Source organism: Danio rerio, chromosome 6 (assembly GCF_052040795.2).
Source record: "Danio rerio strain M-AB ecotype USA chromosome 6, GRCz13ab, whole genome shotgun sequence".
NCBI classification, from domain to species: domain Eukaryota; kingdom Metazoa; phylum Chordata; class Actinopteri; order Cypriniformes; family Danionidae; genus Danio; species Danio rerio.
Genome location: NC_141026.1, coordinates 59,885,567 through 59,907,139, shown reverse-complemented (window position 1 = coordinate 59,907,139; position 21,573 = coordinate 59,885,567). Strand labels below are relative to the sequence as shown.

The 21,573-nt window shown below is 37.8% G+C and overlaps 1 protein-coding gene across 8 annotated transcripts in view; it reads left to right on the top strand.

Moving 5' to 3' along the window:
* The window catches only part of tox2 (TOX high mobility group box family member 2), a 267,858-nt gene extending 255,163 nt beyond the window's left edge, over positions 1-12,695 (top strand). For 7 of the 8 annotated variants that reach the window (XM_087255349.1, XM_087255346.1, XM_087255348.1 and 4 more), the window contains 3 exons: positions 3,963-4,334; positions 8,931-9,067; positions 11,706-12,434. In XM_087255349.1, coding sequence (XP_087111475.1) covers positions 3,963-4,334; positions 8,931-9,067; positions 11,706-11,748 — 552 coding nt within the window. In that variant the 3' untranslated portion in view covers positions 11,749-12,434. 8 annotated transcript variants of the gene reach the window in all.
* Positions 12,696-21,573: the final 8,878 nt, after the last annotated feature.

Sequence of the window (21,573 nt, the reverse complement as noted above, 5' to 3'; positions counted from 1 at the left end):
TAATGAAATCTCGGAGAGGATCTTTTTGCTTGGGAAAACATCTGGAGGCTTGACTTTTGCTGGTAAAGTGCTGTCTCTTTGGGTAAGAATTGGGATATAAATGCTCATGATGCATTGAAGTCCATCTGGACCCTAAAGGGGGGACAATGTTTCTTTAAACTATGCATTATTTTTTAGTAGGGGAACACATGGTAAAGCAGATGCTTTAAGACCCTTGTAAGGGGTTTTGAAGTTTGTTTACTATTCATTTTGAAGAGATGTAACCAATAAAGCATGGTTGTTATATAGCATCATACCTAGGCCTATTTTATTTTTCTACTCAGCCCCCCTAAAACTTTTGCGATTAGCTCATGTAGACCTTTTTCTTGGAACGCAAAATTACCCATGATGCTTTTCGTGTATGCGCAAGGAGAATGCTAAGAACTTCCGGTCGGCAGCTGATGCGTGTAAACAGTCACATTTGGACAGCTTTGAAACGATAGTTTTAATCTATTTTACCTGCTTTTATCCTCTTTGAACTAATACTGTTGTCCATCAGCACCACCTCCTGGACTGATCATGTAAAGAAATGCAATCTAATAGGATGGAAAACAGCTGCTGTGAGGCGTTTTCCCCTCGTTGTCAGACGGCATCTTCTGCAGTTTAAATGAAGCCTCGTCATCGCTAAAGTCAACAGTTTCTCTTTATTTCAAATATATAACCAGCCCAAACACATGTAGTTCACCAAAATGTTTGACACACACACGTAGCCTGTACTGTGCCACTGACACACTGATTTAATAACTGTGACAAAGTGAAAATACAGGCTATTGTCATTTCCAAATGAGAGAAAAACACAAACCGTGGTGAAAACAACACACGAAATAAAACACAAACGTCTCGCGATTAGAATGAACAGCAAATCAGCCAGTAGAGGATCAATAACAGACTTTTATTGCTCATTTTTGTAAATTACATGACTTACATAAATTTCATGCTAATAATACGGTTTTCTCTATAATGCAGCGAAGTATTGCATGCAAGCACGTGTGTGTGTGTGCGTGTGTATTAAAGAGCCGCAGAGCTAACAGCTGACAGGCCGGGAACACACACACACACTGTATTTCTGACGGCAGACACGTGAACTAGGAGAACTTTTTTCTCGTAATACTGATGCGCTTGAACCACATGTGACAGATTATAACGGCTTTAACAGACACATTTCTAAGTTGTGTGTCACAAAAACACTCTGTAATATATTAAAAACGTTATTGAAACCCATTTTCGGAGCGCAAATTACCAGTTGCACACGCTGTAAACGGAAGTTTTTAGCATTCTACCAGAAGACGCCGGTCGCTATGGCGCCCTCCATGCAGCAGCCATGAAAAAGGTCTATACTGTGCACTAAATTATCACCTTAGTCCACTTTAAATTTAATATGAAAACGGCGGTAGAATTCGGCTCCACCCCATCTTTCTTTTTTCATTTGATCAGCAAATCGTGGACAGCAAGAGAACGAGTTGTGTGTTTATTGATAAATTATTTATTATTATTTGCAGTTCTTTGATATAGATAACCTTGCATCACTTGTATCTCAATGTCACGGAGGAGCCGTCGAGTTTTCTCGGCGTTCACCTTATCATTTTTACATTTACATTTAGTCATTTAGCCGACGCTTTTATCCAAAGCGACTTACAAATGAGGACAAGGAAGCAATTTACACAACTATAAGAGCAACAATGAATAAGTGCTGTAGGCAAGTTTCAGGTCTGTAAAGTGTAAGAAGTGAAAACATTAGTATTTTTTTTTTTTTGTAGTACAGTTAGCGGTGAAGCCAGAGTGGATTGCAGCAGAATTGCAGATTAGGAAGGAAAGTAGAGACTAAAATGTTGAGTTTTTAGTAATTTCTTGAAGACAGCGAGTGACTCTGCTGTTCTGATGCAGTTAGGGAGTTCATTCCACCAACTGGGCAGATTGAACGCGAGCGTTCGGGAAAGTGATTTCTTCCCTCTTTGGGATGGAACCACGAGGCGACGTTCATTCACAGAACGCAAGTTTCTGGAGGGCACATACATCTGCAGAAGCGAGAGCAGATAAGAAGGAGCAAAGCCAGAAGTCGCTTCGTAAGCAAACATCAGAGCTTTGAATTTGATGCGAGCAGCAACTGGCAGCCAGTGCAAACGGATGAGTAGCGGAGCGACAAGCACAGATGTTTCCTCCAGTGAAAAATTTAACTCTTAACGAACATTTTGCTATTTTTATTTCAAAATGAACTGCCAATATTAAACACTCTACAGTTCATGTGGCATTAACTATACCATACAGTCTTGCACAGAAAAGATTAAACACAGCGACAGCACTTAGAGAATGTACTCGTTTTAACTGTCGCTGAGTCACTGACAGAGATAGAAACATCAAGTGTTGTCCAGTATTAAAAAATACTGATTATTTATTATTATCATTCAGATCGTGAAATATGTGAATTAGCCTGTAAGTTTAAATATATATATTTATATGCCATTTAATTACCCAATATTTTTTTAATACGTGGAAACAAAGAATGCACTTGAATATAGATAGTGGTTTTTACATCAGTAAACAGGTGGGTTGAGCCTATTTGGCTTACTCAGAACTCAAATGGTTATACCTGTCTGTACAATATGCTCAATATGTTCATACACTACCTGACAAAAGTCTTGTCATGGATCCCAGTTGTAAGAGCAGCAAATAATAACTTGACTTCAAGTTGATCATTTGGAAAAGTGGCAGAAGGTGAATTTTCCTGATGAATCATCTTCTGAGCTGCATCCAAATAATCACAAATACTGCAGAAGACCTACTGGAACCCACATGAAGCCAAGAATCTCACAGAAATCAGTCAAGTTTGGTGAAGGAGAAATCATGGTTTGGGGTTATATTCAGTATGGGGGTGTGCGAGAGATCTGCAACATCAACAGCCTGAGGTATCAAGATATTTGTGCTGCCCAAATCACAGGAGAGGGACAATTCTCCAGCAGGATAGCGCTCCTTCTCATACTTCAGCCTCCACATCAAAGCTCCTGAAAGCAGAGAAGGTCAATGTACTCCAGGATTGGCCAGCCCAGTCTCCAGCGTGAACATTATTGAGCATGTCTGGGGTAAGATGGAGGAGGCATTGAAGATGAACACAAAGACTCTTGATGAACTCTGGGAGTCCTGCTGAACGCTTTCTTCTTCATTCCAGATGACTTTATTAATCAGTGATTTGAGTCATGTCAGAGATGTATGGATGCAGTCCTCCAAGCTCATGATGGAGTCAGACACAATATTCACTCTGTCTCCACTGCAGCAGGACTTTATATTCTATACTGGACATTATTTCTGTTCAGTGATGAGACTTTAGTCTAAGCAGAGTCAGACCTTACTGTCCTGATGAATCATGTAAAATCAAGACATGATCATATTTTATTGTGCTCAAATAAGCAAAATCGAGAGGTCTTTGCCTTTCATATAAGACACTTCTGATATCAAATGTTCAACTAGAAGTCAACTTATTATTTGCTGTTCCTAAAACTTTGATAGGTGACAAGACTTTTGTCAGGTAGTGTGTATTTGAACCCAAGTTTCAGCAATTTTTACTGTTTTTTATTGTTTTATTGTGGCTATAAAGCAGATTTAGGTGCCCTGTTAAATTGGTGAAATTTGGCTAAAATTTCCCAATGCATTAATGCACAAGTTGATGTACAACTTCAGTAATTCAATGCACCAAATTAAATTTTCTGAATGCATTTTCTTCTCTAAAATGAGTGATTTCTTTAATTCAATACCCAGTAGTGTACTAGAATCTGCCTCTTTAGGGCTACTATTGTATGCATACTCTTTTACGTGCACTAGATAATGCATAGTAATGCAGTGCAACAAATTTTCTGAATGCACTTTTTCCCCAAAACCCCTTAAATCCATCCACCTTCTTCTGATTTAACACTGTGCATTTTCTCTCTCAGACCTACAGTGACCCAGTGGAGAGCAAAAGCGCCCAGTCAAGTCAGCCGTCATCCCACATGATGCCTCCCAATGCGCCCCTATACAGCGTCCCACCCCAGCCCTCCTCCCCGTACCTGGGCCCGAGTCCCTTCCCGCTGTCAGACCTCCAGAGTTATGCTGCTGGAGCCCCCAGACACGGCCTGCCCCGCTCCGCCATGCTGCCCGCGCTCAGTGCCTCCCCGCCGGCCTCCTTCCAGATCAGCCCCCCACTCCACCAGCAGCTCTCCCTGCACCAGGGCTCCATCCTCAACCAGCCCATCCGGATGCAGCAGGTCCAGTCTCACCAGATGAGTCTGCAGGCTCCGCTGCACTCCCCACCCCCAGGACAGCAGGTCAGTGCGCATCAAAACACCATGCATGCTTTTGTTTTGGGGTGGCACTGGGGTGCTGCATTATCATCTGAAATGTCTGAATGCATTTATGCACTTGTTAATGTAGACCAGTAATAAAATGCATCTAATATAGTGTATGTTTTAAAGTGTCTAAAATATCTGAGTGCATTTATGCACTAGTTAAAATACACCAGTTATGCAATGCACCAAATTTAATTGTCAGAATGCATTATTTTTTCACTAAAATTAGTCGTTTCCTCATTTAAATATGAGGTAGCCTACTAGAATCTCCCTTTTAGAGTTAATAATGTATGCATGCTTGTATTACTATTATTCCTACTACTAATATGTAGCTACATTACAATGTACAGTTTTAAAGTGTATGATTTAAATAGTGATTAAAATTTCTGAATGCATAAATGCACTAGTAATGCAATGAAACAAATTAAAAATTCTAAAAATTAATTTAAAGTTAAATTATTTATCTAAAAATACTTTTTGTGTGTACTTTTATTATCACTACTACTACTACTACTATGATTTAAATATGTTATGAATGCTCTAACATACTAGTTTATATGCATCAGTAATGCAATGTATCAAATTAAATTTCTGAATGCATTTGAAATGAGTCATTTTCTAATTTAAATATGAGGTAGCATATAAGAATATCCCTTTTTAGAGTTATTATTGTATGCATATCACATTTGATATTGTATGCATACACACCACTAATCATTATACTAGTAAGTAGCTAGAATACATACTTCACTGAATGCAGTATTCAGTTTTATAATGTATGATTTAAAGAGTGTCTAAAATACCTGAATGTAATAATGCACTAGTTAGTGTACACCAGTAATGCAATGCACCTAATTTTATTTTCTAAATGCATTTTTCCCTAAAATGAGTAATTTGGTCATTTAAATACAAGGTAGCGTACTAGTTTCCTTTTTTAGAGGTTTTATAGTACACCAGTGATGCAATGCACAAAAATACATTTTCCTTATAATGAGCCCTTTCCTCATTTAAATATTGCTGTACTCATTTAAACATTGTACACCAGTTATGCAGTGCATTGAATTTCCTTTTCTGAATCCTTTTTTTTTTTTTGCTCATTTAAATATGATGCAGCATACTAAAATCCCCCTCTACTAAGTTATTGTTGTCTGCATATTATTGTGCATATCTTACATACTACAATGCATATGCAAAGAGTAAACAGTTTTATAAAGTATTATTTAAATAGTGTTTAAAATATCTACATGCATTAATGCACTTGTTATTGTACACAAGTAATGCAATGCACCAAATTACATTTTCTGAATGCATTTTTTCCCCTAAAATGAGTAATTTTGTCCTTTAAATACAAGGTAAAGTACTAGAATTTCCCTTTTTACGGTTATTATTGTACACCAGTGATGCAATGCACCAACGTAAAATTTCTGAATGCATTTTTTCCTTTAAATGAGCCATTTCCTCATTAAAATATTGCTGTTCTCATTTAAACATTGTACACCAGTAATGCAGTGCATATGATTTAATTTTCTGAATGCTATTTTTTATTTTTTTTGGTCATTTAAATATGAAGCAGCATACTAAAATCTCCCTCTAGTTAGTTATTGTTGTATGCTTTTTCTTGTGCATATCTTATTGCTATACATGCTACACTGCATATGCATAGAGTAAACAGTTTTATAATGTATGATTTAAATAGTGTTTAAAATATCTACATGCATTAATGCATTTGTTATTGTACACCAGTAATGCAATGCACTAAATTACATTTTCTGAATGCATTTGTTCCCTAAAATGAGTAATTTTGTGCTTTAAATACAAGGTAGCGTACTAGAATTTCCCTTTTTAAAGTTATTATTATACACCAGTGATGCAATGCACCAATGTAAAATTTCTGAATGCATTTTTTTCCTTAAAATGAGCCATTTCCCCATTTAAATATTGCTGTTCTCATTTAAACACTGTACACCAGTAATGCGGTGCATCGAATTTAATTATTTGAATGTTTATTTTTGAGTCATTTGCTCATTTAAATATGAAGCTGCATGCTAAAATCCCCCTCTGCATAGTTATTGTTGTGTGAATATTCTTGTGCATATCTTATTACTATACATGCTACAATGCATATCCACAGAGTAAACAGTTTTATAGTCTATGATTTAAATGCCATCTAAAATTGCTGTATGCGTTAATGCACTATTTGATGTATAACAGTAATGCAATGCACCAAATTTCATTTTCTGAATGCATTTGTTTTCTCTAAAATTCCTCATTTAAATATGAGGTGGCTACTAAAAGCTCACTCTTTATACATTTTGTTGTATGCATACCCTTTTGCATACTTTTGCTACTAAACTACTCCAGTGAATACTCCAGTGAATGCAGTAAACAGTTTTGCAAAGAAAAACAGTTTCAGGTGAGAATTTTTGGGTCCAAACTGTGATCCTCAAATAAAGCCTTCTAGTATGTCTTAAAATATCCCTTTGCCTGGTCAGATTTACTGTAAATTACTTCAATAATTTAATTGCCATTTCATATTTGGACCTATACAGTATGCTGTGTTCAGAAAAGGCAGTATTGGAGTGTCTTACTATGAGCTTTTTAAAAGCTTACTAAACTTACAATGAAAAAAGTATACATTTAAACTAACTTATAATATATTTCCTACATTTTTAGATTAAGACAGTGGTAGTTATTGTTCAGAATCTTATCTGGAACAAATGTTATTGGCAAATGTTACCAAACAAAGATGGAAAAGGCGCAGGTCATCAGAAGTGTGCGTGTAGCAGTTGCAGCGTGAGGTGAAATGCACTGAAGTGAGAAACGGGGTGGAGGATGTGTTGTTTTAGAGGTGTTGTCTTTATCAGAAGATGCTGTGTGTGAAGTGAAAGGTCTGATTTTCAGTGTTTAGCACCTTCCTGTAGACAAGCAATAAAGGAAAACATTAGTTCTTTAAAAGTTAAATAAACAAACACTGTGAGTGTGTTTGGTCAAATGCTTTTTAGATGTTAAAGCAGCTTTATATACACCTTTCTGCTTGAAATTTGGGGCTTTTTATGTAATATTTGATGTCAAGGGTGAAAGGTGAGACAACTTGTGTACTTCTGTTTAACGGAGAGAAGATTGTTTCAACACATTTCTAATCGTAATAGTTTTAATAACTCATCTCTAAAGTCTGATTTATTTTATCTTTGCCATGATGACTGTAAATAATATTAGACTAGATCTTCTTTAAGACACTTCTATACAGCTTAAAGTGACATTTAAAGGCTTCACTAGGTTAATTAAGTTAACTAGGCAGACTATCAAAATATATATATAGCTTAAAGGGGCTAATAATATTGACCTTTAAATGGTGTTTAAAAAATTAAAAACTGCTTTCATTCTTGCCTAAATAAAACAAATAAGACTTTCTCCGGAAGAAAAAATATTATCAGACATACTGTGAAAATTTCCTTGCTCTGTTAAACATCATTTGGGAAATATTTAAAAAAGAAAAAAAAAAAAACTCAAAGGGGGGCTAATAATTCTGACTTCAACTGTATGTGAAATAATGCACCATCATCATTCAGCATGTAAAAATGTAAACATCAGACATATTTATCATTCATCTATCGTGTGCTCGTGTCTTGCATCTATGTGTGTTGTCCAAGCACGTGGCTATGTGTTTACACTGTGGCCGCGTGCTTCAGTCTTGTCCTGTTATTTTGAACGCGTGGTAAATGAGTTCTCTCATTGGCTACCTGTTCTTGTCCTGTTTTATGTGATCACATGGCTTGTGTTGTCTCTGTCTCATGCGCTCTCCCGTCTGTTGTCTACTCCCACCCTCCTTGTTAACCCATTTTTAGTTAATTATGTTCATCTGTTTGTGTATTAATTTACTACAGTTTATAATCTCCTCATGACTGCTGTCCTGTGCCAGTTCGTTGTCGATATTTCCATGTCCTGTTGTGTCCATCCCTGCTTTGTCCTGCCAGCCCAGTCAAGTTTGTTTTTGCCTTTTATTCATGTTTTCTCCCTCGGGATAGTTTGTTTTGCATTTTATTTTAATTTTTGTTGTTTAATTTCCATTTACCTGCATTTGAGTCCTCGCTCCTTTTTCCCCAACCCTGAACGTGACAGTTTGTTCGCAGAAAAACAAATATTGCTTAAAAGGGGCTAATAATAATGACCTTAAAATAGTTTTAAAAAATAATTTAACTGCTTTTATTCTAGCCGAAATAAAACAAATAAGACTTTCTCCAGAAGAAAAAATATTATAGAAAATACTGTGAAAAATTCTTTGCACTGTTAAACATCATTTGGGAAATAATTGGGAAAAAAAGAAATAAAAAAAAATCACAGGAGGGCGAATAATTCTGACTTCAACTGTATATATTATGTCTCACACAAGACACATTTAAATGTATGGAAAATAAAATCAAGCTCTATGACGTTTTATTTAGTTTTTGACCTGTAAATCAGTGCCACACACCTGTATTGCATTTAAATGAGCATTCATGCAACTAAGCATTCAATTTTTTACGTCTAAGAATACTAATAATGCATGTGTATTCTCTCTCGCTTTCTTTCTCTCAGGGATTCTCTCACTTACAGTCCGAGTACCAGAAGAGTGTGGGGGGGTCTCAGTCTCCAGGGGCCCCGAACCCCGGGGGCCAAAACCCAGACTGGGACAGCGAATACTGCAACCGGGAATGTGGCGGAAACCACTGCAGGTAAACAGCGTGTGTGTGTTTGCTTGTTTTAGTGTTAACCGTGTTTGTCCCATGAGACATTTGGCACAGTATCAGGGGACTTATGTGCATGCAGCATGTGTGGTTTCAGAGTTGTGCCGCATGAATTATTTATTGTGTAATATATCAATGCAATGCTAAAAAATGCACATACAATAACAATGTTTAAATAGCAGTTCAGAAAATCTGTCATTATTTATTCACCCTCGTGTCATTCTAAATCTGTGAGACTTTTGTATGTGCAACACAGAAGTGAATATTATATATTAATTCTGCTTTTTAAACAACAGCAATAATAATAATAATAATAATATCAAAACTAGTCTAAATCTGTGGTTCCTAACCTGGGGGTTGCTTTAAATATTAATGTTGTATCATTGTACTGTATTTGATGAACTCAACAGATGCTGATTATATTTGTGCTAGTTAAAAATACAGTTTCAATAATCATTAACAGTGGTCTAAAAAAGGAGACGTGTTGAGACCCATTGCTGGCGCGTTTCTATTTTGACGATCTAAAATAGACAGCAAAATAAACCAGCTAAGAGCAGGTCTAAAGTCCAGCGCTGAGCACTACTTAATACACACAGGATGTACAGCAATACACAAATATCTTCACAAGGGAAAAAATAATTAAAGGATTAAAATATTACAAAACATTATGATTTTCTAGATAAATATAAATACCACTTCATGCCTTCTTCATCTCGGGAGGCTTTTTAATAATAATAATAATAATACCTTTTATTTTTAGGCGCCTTTCAAAGCACTCAAGGACACCTTACAGCAGATTACAAGTACATCATAAAAATACAAGCAGTAAAAAATGACAATCAGCATAAAATTAAACCAGCAAATCATTAAAAGCTATCCTAAACAAAAACGTCTTTATCTGAGATTTAAAATTGGAAACAGAGTCCATCTGGTGAATGTGCAAAGGCAGGGAATTCCATAACTTTGGTGCTGTACAACTAAAAGCCCTGCCTCCAAATGACTTCATCTTAAAGTGTGGGACAGATAACAGTTCAGCAGAAGATGATCTCAGTGAGCGTGAAGGAGTCTACAATTGAAGAAGATCAGAAAGATAGTGAGGGGCCAGGTTATGAAGAGCTTTGTATGTTAAGAGGAGGATTTTGTATTGTATACGATAGTGAACAGGAAGCCAGTGCAGGTGAAAGAGAATTGGAGTTATGTGATCAGAAGTACGCGAGCAGGTAACTATCCTAGCCGCTGAATTCTGAATCAACTGTAGTCTATGAAGTTGTTTATCAGGAATACCAGAGAGAAGCGAGTTACAGTAATCAATCCGTGATGTAACCAAAGCATGAACAAGCACTTCAGTACTTTGTTGAGATAGTGAAGGGCGAAGTCTTGCAATGTTATGCGAATGAAAAAAGGCAGAACGTGAGATATTACTAATTTGAGAACTAAATGAGAGCATGCCATCCAGTATAACCAGTTTATTCATGACAATTTGCTTTTGTATAATGTTATTATTATTAGCAGTATTATTTATTATATGCATATTTATGTCTGTTTTATTAAAAACAAGCTTAGATTTGTCCACCTGTCAGGTTTCAGACCATATGGGGCACAGCATGTGTATTAGGACTCAGCTTTTTGAGCACACTTCGTTATTATTGTTCATTTATTCATTTGCTGGAAATTAGAACTGAATTTAGAAATAGTTTTGACACAAATCTTTATGCTTAACAAACAAAATGAATTATGTGGGCTAATAGATGTGCGTACAACACCGTTTCCTTATCCACGGAAGAGAGTGAAAGTGAAAGTAAAGAATGAGGAGGCTCATCTCTCATTCTCACGCTGCAGATGCTCTGTTTAACAGTCTACTTACTAGTGAAGTGTTCAGTTTTTCCACTTGCAAAGTCCGCCATATAAATGCACCATGGCGCGACACAACTGACTCTTAAAGGGAATGGGAGATGACACTCTGATTGGTTTATTCTCAAAACACACCTATAACTCAATAAGAGAATAAGCTCAACCCTGTTAGACCATGCGCTGCAGCGCAAAGTGGATTTTTCCGTCCTTAAAATAGCAAAAGTGGATTCAGACACGCCCTTTATGCACTTTTGCGCCCTGCGCTTTGGACTTTGTGTCTGGATCATTAAAAAAGAACCCTGAATGTGCATTCAAAAAAATTAATTAAAAATAACATTATGCCAAAGGTGGATCTTTAAAGGATACTGAATGGTAAAATAGGAGTTTACTGGGGGAAAAAGGTGAGGAACCACTGGTCTAAACAATTCCATGTGAAGAGTTCATTTACAAAAGAATTTTTTTTTATAAATTTAATAAATTTTATACATTTATAAAAAAATGACGCTTTATGAAACATCATTCATTAAAAGTTATAGTTATCTTAATAAAGTCTTGTGATCGTGGCACTTTCTAGGTTATATATTTAATTAGCAGCATATTTTTCCACATCAGATTTGTTTGAGATTTGGTACAAAGTGACTTCAGGGTCATCAAACAATGATCTAATTCTTACTTTTTGCTTTGGTAATTCTCTTGAGAACTTGTGCAAGTTTTTCTATGAGCGTTTTTCTATTGCCGTTTTTCCGATGCTCATTTGTTTCTCATTGTTTGGCAGTGGCAGTATGATAGGCAGGGATAAGCCACTCTACCTCACTTGAAGCAAAGCAAGGAGAACAGAAAGAGAAAAGGATGAAACAACGCCAGGGAGTCCCTAAAACCACCACCACCACTTCTCCACCCTCCCCAGACATCATCAGTTTCCCTCAGTGTCATTTTTGCATTCGTTTTTAGAAGGATGTGTGTGTGTACGCGTTCTGAAGACTACTAGTGATCCTTTCATTTTTGCCAAGCACTTAAAAATGTACAGGCCTCTCTCCGCCAGAGACCTCAGAGAGCACTCACCCCGTCTCTGAATAAACTTAAAAGAAAACAGCAACAAAAAAAAGATGTATATAACGAGAAAAAAATAAAAATAAAGCAAACTACCATTAAAACTGGCCCTCAGGGCAAATGAGCTTTAACTAAAACAGAGGAACAACTCTCCTCGTAGTTTTCTCAGTTACTTTTCTCCTTGTCTCATTTTAATTTTTTTCTGATGATGATGATGTTGTATTTTTTATTTATTTCCTGCTTGCAACATAGCGCTTCTTCTTTACTTTCGAGAAAATACTCTTCTGAAGGCGAATCAGTACACTGACGCGAATCTGTGAACTTTAGGCATAAAATAAAAACACAAAAAACATGAATGGAAAAAACCAATTGATAAATACGACTTCTTTTTTTTTGTAATTTGAAAGACCCGCGTGCTGTAGGTCTTTGTTGATCTGTCACAGTGTGATTGTAAATATCACTTTTTTTGGGGGGGAGGGGGTCAAATTGGAAAGATGAAGTCCAGATATTTTTTCTTCTTTAATATGATTCATTGATTTGTATTTTAAATGGTATTTCGTGAATGCGTGCCGGTGTGAATGAATGAGCGTGCGTGTGAGTGTATTTGTGCGTTGTGTAACTGAACAGCCTGTGCAGGTGATATCAGAAGAGTGTTTCCACACGTACACAATCTTGCATTAAACTCACTGGTGTGATTTCCCAAAAAAAAAAAAAAGATCTACGGCAAAAAGCGTGACTCGACTGCATGACCTGGCTCTCCATTGAGAATCAGGGTATCTTCCGTCCGTTCCACATCCGTTCTCAAACAAAGAAAGGGAAACCAAGAAAACGGCCACTTTTCGTTTTTTCTTTTGCTCACAAAAACGAAAAAAAAAACAAACAAGATTTTGGCTCGATTTAAAAATTTTTAAATTTAAGGTAGGAAAACGGATAAACGAAATTTCATTACACACATGTAGGCGGTGCTAAAACACCCTATTTTCTCTGATTGGCCAACCAAATTTGAGCTTGTGACGTTGTCCTCAAAATAAAAGTTCTCTACTGATCAGCACCCTGGCTTATAATTCATTCATTCATTCATTTTCTTGTCGGCTTAGTCCCTTTATTAATCTGGGGTCGCCACAGCGAAATGAACTGCCAACTCATCTAGCAAGTTTTTACGCAGCGGTTGCCCTTTCAGCCGCAAATCATCTCTGGGAAACGTCCACACACACATTCACACACACACACATACACTGAAAGCTCTCGATTTATCGGTCATTCTACGTTCAGAGCAAGGCCTATATAATAATAACAATAATATAAAGGAACTATGCCGAAAAGAAAATGAATGAATGAATGAATGAATGAATAATAATAATATGCTTATAGTTCGCCGCTGCCTGATGCTGACCAAAGATAACCATTTCCAAGTAGCACATGGTTTGCATGATTGTTTCAGAGCTATTGTAGGCCTACTAATTCTAATAATAACAATAACAATGATAGGCCAGTAATAATACTTATAATTAATATTGTTTTTTTTTTTTTTATTGTTTAGTTTTTTTAATAGCTGTTTGCAGGACCAGAATAAGAACACATTGGGCCCTAGGGCCAATACAAAGGGTACTATTTGTTTTTATTTTATTTCCTCCTATTATATATATATATAATTTAATTATTTAATTATAATTTAATATAATCGTTTCTAATGACTGATTTATTTTATCTTTGCCATAATGACAGTAAATAATATTTGACTAGATATTCTTCAAGACACTAGTATTCAGCTTGTGACATTTAAAGGCTTAACTAGGCAGGTTAGGGTAATTAGGCAAGTTATTGTATTATGATGGTTTGTTCTGTAGACTATCGAAAAAAATATATAGCTTGAAGGGGCTAATAATTTTGACCTTAAAATGGTGTTTAAAAAATAAAAAACTGCTTTTATTCTAGCCGAAATAAAACAAATAAGATTTTCTCCAGAAGAAAAAATATTATTAGACATACTGTGAAAATTTCCTTGCTCTGTTAAACATCATTTGGGAAATATTTAAAAAAGAAAATAAAAATCAAAGGGGGCTAATAATTCTGACCTTATCTGTTTATAGAACTTTTATTTTGAGGGTGACGCCACAGGCTCAGATTTGGTTTGCCAATCAGAGGAAAACAGCCATTTTAGCATCACCACATGTGTATAATGAAATTTAAAGTTGTTTATCCGTTTTCCTGACCTAAATTAAAAAACGAAAATTAAGCCAATATCAATTTTTTTCCTTTTTTGTGAGCAAAAGAAAAGCCAAAAATTTTCTACACTTTTTTTTTAAACGTATCTGGAATGGACAGAAGATACCCTGATTATTTAGGCTCCCCATTTTGACTCCTGCTTGACTTAGAGATCGAAGAGCGCTCATGTGATTTGAATCACTCTCAGGTTGTAAATCGTGACATATAGACGCATAAATGTTCCAGGTCAAAAGTTCGAAATACACATTACGCAAGTACGCAGATGCGAACGCTCCGTTTCCAAACACAATTTCCAAATGTTTGTGCCATCATGTTTAACTTATCATTCACTAAAGCTCTTTAGTGTTTTACTCCACCGACTGTAGATTTTCTGCTATAGCGCCCCTTGTGGCGACACAGATATTGCACCAAACACAGAGCGCATTTTTCGTCGTCGTACTTGCGCAGAGTTTGTTTTGAGCCCAGCGCAGTATATGAATTAAAACCCAAGTCATTTCTTTTTGCCTGATCTTGACTGATGTTAAATCCACCATTATAACATGTAAAGCTGAACTATAATGTTCTCGATGTGAGATAATACAGCACACAGTAAAACAACAGTGGGTCTATAGTTTTCTAGTAGCTTTTTGCTAGATGTTCTATTGTGTTGATCTCATCTTTAAGTTTCGTGGGAGAAGAAAAATTCAATTACATTTGCTCATTAAGTCAGACGGTTTATTTTAATCTGTTTTTCTTTTCCTTTCTACTGTAGCATACTATTTTTAGTTGGATTAAAAGAATAACTTCTAAGACATTTAATTTGTGTACAAACCTGCCAATTGTAGTTATTTTATTTGTAAAGTCAGCAATGATAATTATTTGAAGAATCGTTATCAGCGAGTTGCCCATCATTTAATATTTAATAATGTTTAACAGGTTTCTATTTATGAACAAAATGAGATCGATTTTTGCTTATAACTACAATATTTGAATTCTATTGTTTTGTTTTTGGATTATGATGATGATTATGATGATGATGACGACAATTGCTTTTGTTTTTATTTTTACTTTTTGAATGCTGGTTTTTTTTTCTTTCCTTGCCAGCCAGGTCATTTTGTGTCACTATGCCTTTTTGTTTCATTTTGTCCTTAATAAAAACGTTAAATGAGATATTTGTGGTTGGGTCTTTTTTTATTCCTCAACACAACCTTATTGATTATGTAGTTAGTTTCTTGTTTTTAATTATTTAATCAGAGGTGTTTAGTTTGAGAGCAAAACTAAGCATATCCATTCATTCATTTTCTACCGGGGCCGGGTCACGGGGGCAGCAGTCTTAAAAGAGAAACCCAGACTTCCCTCTCCTCAGACACTTCCTCCAGCTCCTCAGGGGGGATCCAAGGCGTTCCCAGGCCAGCCGAGAGACATAGTCCTTCCAGCGTGTCCTGGGTCTTCCCCGAGGCCTCCTCCCGGTGGAACATGCCTGGAACACCTCCATAGGTAGGCGTCCAGGAGGCATCCGAAACAGATGCCAGAGCCACCTCAGCTGACTTCTCTCGATGTGGAGGAGCAGCGGCTCTACTCCGAGCTCCTTCCCGGGTGTCAGAGCTCCTCACACTATATATGAGTGCACCCTGCCACCCTACGAAGGAAACTCATTTCGGCATCTTGTATCTGAGATCTTGTACTTTTGGTCATGACCCAAAGCTCATGACCATAGGTGAGAGTAGGAACGTAGATTGACGGGTAAATTGAGAGCTTTGCCTTTCGGCTCAGCGCCTTCTTTACTACAACGGACCGGTACATCGACCACATTACTGCTGCCGTTGCACCGATCTGCCTGTCAATCTCATGTTCCTTCCTTCCCTCACTCATGAACAAAACCCCGAGATTTAATTAAAAAGCAAAACATTGTAAACAAAAAAGTTTTGTTAAAAAAATAAAATAATAAAAATAAAGATATATTGGCTTTTTAGACATGTATTACACTTCATTATGCACATTATTGCTGCCTATTCTACTGTCACTTCTTGTAAATTGAAAATTATTTAATTTATCATTATCCTTCATTCGTTTTCTGCTGAGTCCCACATTTATCAGGGGTTCCCCACAGTGGAATGAACCACCAACTAATCCAGCAGATGTTTAACGCAGCAGATGCTCTTCTAGACGCAACCCAGTACTGGAAATTACCCATACTGTACACACTTATTCACACACTCATGCACTATAGCACATGCGTTTGGACTGTGGGGGCTCCCGGAAACCCACGCCAACACTAAGAGAACATGCAAACTCCATAGAGAAATGCCAACTGGCTTAGCTAGAACTCGAACCAGCAACCTTCTTGCTGTGAAGCCACAGTGTTAATCACTGAGCCACCTTACCTCCTTATTTAAAATGAATTGACCAGTTTGATTATGTTTGCAATGGTCTCAAAGCTTTATGGTTTTATTATATAACACATACAGTATGACACTGTGTCCTTGCATACGACATGATGCAATAAAAGCCATGTCTTTTCCATGTTTAAACTAGTTTCTGTCAGAACCATCTACAACAGAGATACTTGAAACTCCTATTTTCGTAACAGTTTCCATTTCTTCGATGTCACAGCAGAACAGCATAAACCACTATGACACAGATCACCTCAGGTACTGATTATGTGCATTATTCAGTGTTTAAAGGGCGCATAGTTTACCCCTTTTTTATGATGTAATATTAATATTGTGGTTGTTCTGAGTGTGCCTATTTAGGTTCAGTTCAACACACAGTTCAGATTTGTTTATTATAATGTGTTCAAAAGTGTCATGTTGGGGGCGTGTACACAGTTTGCTGTTTTAGGGGCGTGTTGCTTCACAGGTTCGGCTTCCCGCCCAACATAACAAGGGGCGGAGCCTAGAGCTCCCACACTCTGTGTTTGCAACAGACAGGCAGACAGACAGAGAGAGCTAGGATGAGCATTCAGCCATACATGTACGAGTCAGACACAGACCAAGCAGAGAGTATAAAATCATTTGTGTCTTTGAAACATGGTGTCCCGAATCGTCACGCCACGCATTCCAGAACTCCAAACACAAGCCTCCACCAGGGCAAACACAACGGCGCCACACCAAGCCGCTGACCCGAAGCTCCACCACAGCCATATCACCCTGCAGGCCAAGACCGGTTACTCACTGAAGCTAAGCAGGGCTGAGCCTGGTTAGTACCTAGATGGGAGACCACTAGGGAACACTAGGTTGCTGTTGGAAGTGGTGTTAGTGAGGCCAGCAGGGGGCGCTCAACCTGTGGTCTATGTGAGTCCTAATGCCCCAGTAAAAGTGAAGGGGACACTACACTGTCAGTGGGCGCCGTCTTTCGGATGAGACGTTAAACCGAGGTCCTGACTCTCTGTGGTCATTAAAAATCCCATGGCACTTCTCGTGAAAGAGCAGGGGTGTAACCCTGGTGTCCTGGCCAAAGTCCCTCTATCGGCCCTTATGATCATGGCCTCCCAATCATCCCCTTACACCGAATTGGCTCTATCGCTGTCTCTTCACTCCACCAATAGCTGGTGTGTGGTGAGCGCACTGGCGCCGTTGTCGTGTGGCTGCCGTCGCATCATCCAATTGGATGCTGCACACTGGTGGTGGTGTGAAGAGACGCCCCTCATGATTGTGAAGTGCTTTGGGTGTATGGCCATACACAATAAATGCGCTATATAAATACACATTACATTACATTACATGCACCGCGACAGAAACCCACGCCCCGCCAAGCTGCTGACCCGAAGCTCCACCGCGGGGCATGTGACAGAAACCCATACAGCGCCGAGTCGCTGACAAGAAGCTCCGCCGTGTGCACCCCGACAGAAACCCACGCCGCGCCGCGCCGAGCCGCTGACCCGAAGCTCCGCCGCGTGCACCCTGACAGAAACCCATGCCCAGAACTCCGAAATGCACAGCGCCGCGCCACGCAAAAGGTACAAGCAATAAATCCGACTAGAGCGATAATGTGGAGAATATTGATCTTGTGTTGAGCCCAATGAGCCTTCCCACATAGCAAAATTTCTCTGGCCCAGCTCTGGCCCACACAATCAGGTTTTGCTTGGCCCACATGCCGCAGTGAATTACGGTACATGACTGGACCAAATCTGGCTTCCAGACAAGGGCCAAACACGGACCATATCTGGGCCAAGTCTTAGCCGAGTTAATAACTCATAATTGGGCCTGAACTGGGCCAGATAGGTTGGTGTGTCATGGTTGCAATGAAATTGATAAACCCATGGAGTGATGCGCTTTAGGCACACTATGGGCACGCTTTTTCTCAAAGTGACCTGATTGGTAGAACTTTTTTTTCTTTACTCAAAAATTATTTTAGTGTATTTTAAATGTGGGTCAAGACTGGCCAAACTCACATGGCCCACTTATCAAATTTTTAAATCTGGGCCAAATACTACATTTTTCATCTGGCCCAAATCTTGTGTGCCGCTTTAAAGACGGTGCCACCTCTGCCAATCCCGGGCCATGTTTGGCCCACATGCTGTATGCCAGTGCCGGATGAATGCCTGCTGTGCCAGCTTTATGCCAAATCTGGGCCAGAATTCTTTGCTACTAGGGATTTCATCAAAAAATAAAGCACGGGTGTTCCTTTAATAATATTGCTTTGACTCACACGCTGAAAATGGCAAACAACAAACTGAGGATATGATCGTGACACGAGGCTGTCAATCAATATTGGTGGGCAGGGGGACCGCACTCCTACGTCAAGTTGCGGTCGGTCTGAAAACCGCTCCAATTGGTCCTCCGTTTTTATGTTGTTAAATTGAAAAAAAAGGACAGTGTGTGTTTATATTAAATGGATATGCCAAAACTTTCTTCAGTTAAACAAAGAGAAAACTGAAATGATTGTGTTTGGAAACAAAGATGAGGTTCTCAAGGTGAATGCGTACCTTGGCACTAAAGGTCAAACGACAAAAAATAAGGTCAAGAATCTTGGTGTGACTCTGGAGTCAGATCTGAGTTTCAACAGTCATGTCAAAGCAGTCAGTAAATCAGCATACTATCATCTCAAAAATATTGCAAGAATCAGATGCTTTGTTTCTAGTGAAGATTTAGAAAAACTTGTTCATGCTTTTATCAGCAGCAGGATGGATTACTGTAATGGACTCCTCCCTGGTCTTCCTAAAAAGACAGTCAGAAAGTTGCAGCTCATCCAGAACGCTGCAGCCAGAATTCTAACCAGAACCAGAAAATCAAAGCACATCACACCTGTCCTCAGGTCTCTACACTGGCTGCCAGTTACATTCAGAATAGAGTTTAAAGTATTATTACTGCACTATAAATCACTAAATGGCCTAGGACCTAAATACATCACAGATATGCTCACTCAATACAAACCTAACAGATCACTCAGATCTTCAGGATCATATAAACTAGAAGTTCCAAGAGTTCAGTCAAAGCAGGGTGAATCGGCTTTTAGCCACTATGCCCCTCGCTGCTGGAATCAGCTTCCAGAACTGATCAGATGTGCTCCAACATTAGGCACATTCAAATCAAGACTGAACACACATCTGTTTAGCTGTGCCTTTACTGAATGAGCACTGTGCTGCGTCCGACAGATTGCACTATCATGTTTTTCTCTTCTTCTTCATTCTTTCATATCACATTTTACCTGTTTTTATGTTTTGTTTTGTTTTTATGCATTTTTATTATTTGTTTTTATTTTTATTTTACTTGTTTCTTTTATTCTTGTTTATGTAAAGCACTTTGAATTGCCATTGTGTATTAAATGTGCTATATAAATAACCTTGCCTTGCCTTGCCTTGCCTATATCACCCCAATATGACAGTCTATACACTATACTTACACACATGTCTGTCCAAACAGCTTGAGAAGTAGATTTTTCACCATAGGCGCCCTTTAAGTGTTTGTGACTGAAAGCATCAGCAAATAGCCCACCTCAGATATTGAACGTAAAATAACCAGCAGACGCTTGTAAAGTGCTTGTTAACTTTAATAAGTTAAATATGTATAAAAATAGAGTCTAATCTTATCATTCTGTTGGGAGCTCAATGGCTGATATTTAAAAGGCATCACAACCACCTAGTTGACCTTTTGTCCATAGTTTATAACTTTTTTTAATCTCTTATTACTGTTTATGAGTTGTGTCAGCATATTATACAGTACAAGCTGTGGGCCAAAAAATATTTTCAAGGAGCGCACCTTAAAGAGTTAAATGTGACCCTTTTTGTAAAATAAGTAAAATAATGTAAATATGTAAAATAAGTTTCAGCTCAAAAGAGCACACAGATAATGTTTTCTATCTCTCTGAATCTCCAGCAACTAAGGTATTTTATTCACTTCAATTAAAGTGATTCTCTTTAATGTAGTTGATGCAGACGCAGACTCAGTCATAAATTATTTGAAAAATAGTGCAAAAACAGTGATTCCCAATGCATTTTCGAATGAGTCTGCTAAATTAGCGATTAAAATATTACTTAATGTAAGCTTGTTTGTAATAGATTGTTGCATGTGTAATGCAACTAACACACCAAAGCTGTTGAAAGGTGTCTGGATGTAAACCTGGTGCAGTGCATTCTGAACTGCAGGAGCTCCACTGAGTGTGTTGTGTCTGACATTGCATCACAGAGATATGCAGTCTCAGCTTGCATCATCATGGCTGCATTCAGATACTATTGAAGCCGCTTCTCGTGCATTGCTTTAATTGCGATGACTTGGCATAGTTAACATTAATGGCCACAATTATATTATTTAGCTGTGCATTTACTAAATGAGCACTGTATTTGTGTCCCCCTTAAAAATTCATTCATTCATTTTCTTTTAATTACATTCCCTTTATTACTCTGGGGACGCCACAGCGGAATGAACCGCCAACTTATCCAGTGTAATTATGTTTTACATAATTAAAACATAATTCCTGTTTTAAGCTGCAACTCATCACTGGGATACACCCTCAATCACACACATGCATTACGGACAATTTAGCTTACTCAATTGACCGATACCATATGTGTTTGGACTTTGGGGAAACCGAAGCACCCGTAGGAAACCCACGCAAAAACGGGGAGAACATGCAAACTCCACACAGAAATGCCAACTGACTGAGCTGGGGCTCAAACCAGCGACTATCTTTATGTAAAGTGATTGTGCTATCCAGGCCCAGATTGGCTAATCGGGAAAACAGGGAGCATTTCCGGTGGGCCGGTTTGTTTTTTGTCTGCAAGGGCCAGAGTGCTGCCTGCACTCTTAGCAGTCACACCTTTTATTTTATTTATTTATTTATTTATTTATTTATTTATTTATTTATTTATTTATTTATTTATTTATTTATTTTATTCTATTTTATTTTTATTATTTATTTATTTGTTTGTTTGTTTATTTTATATTTAT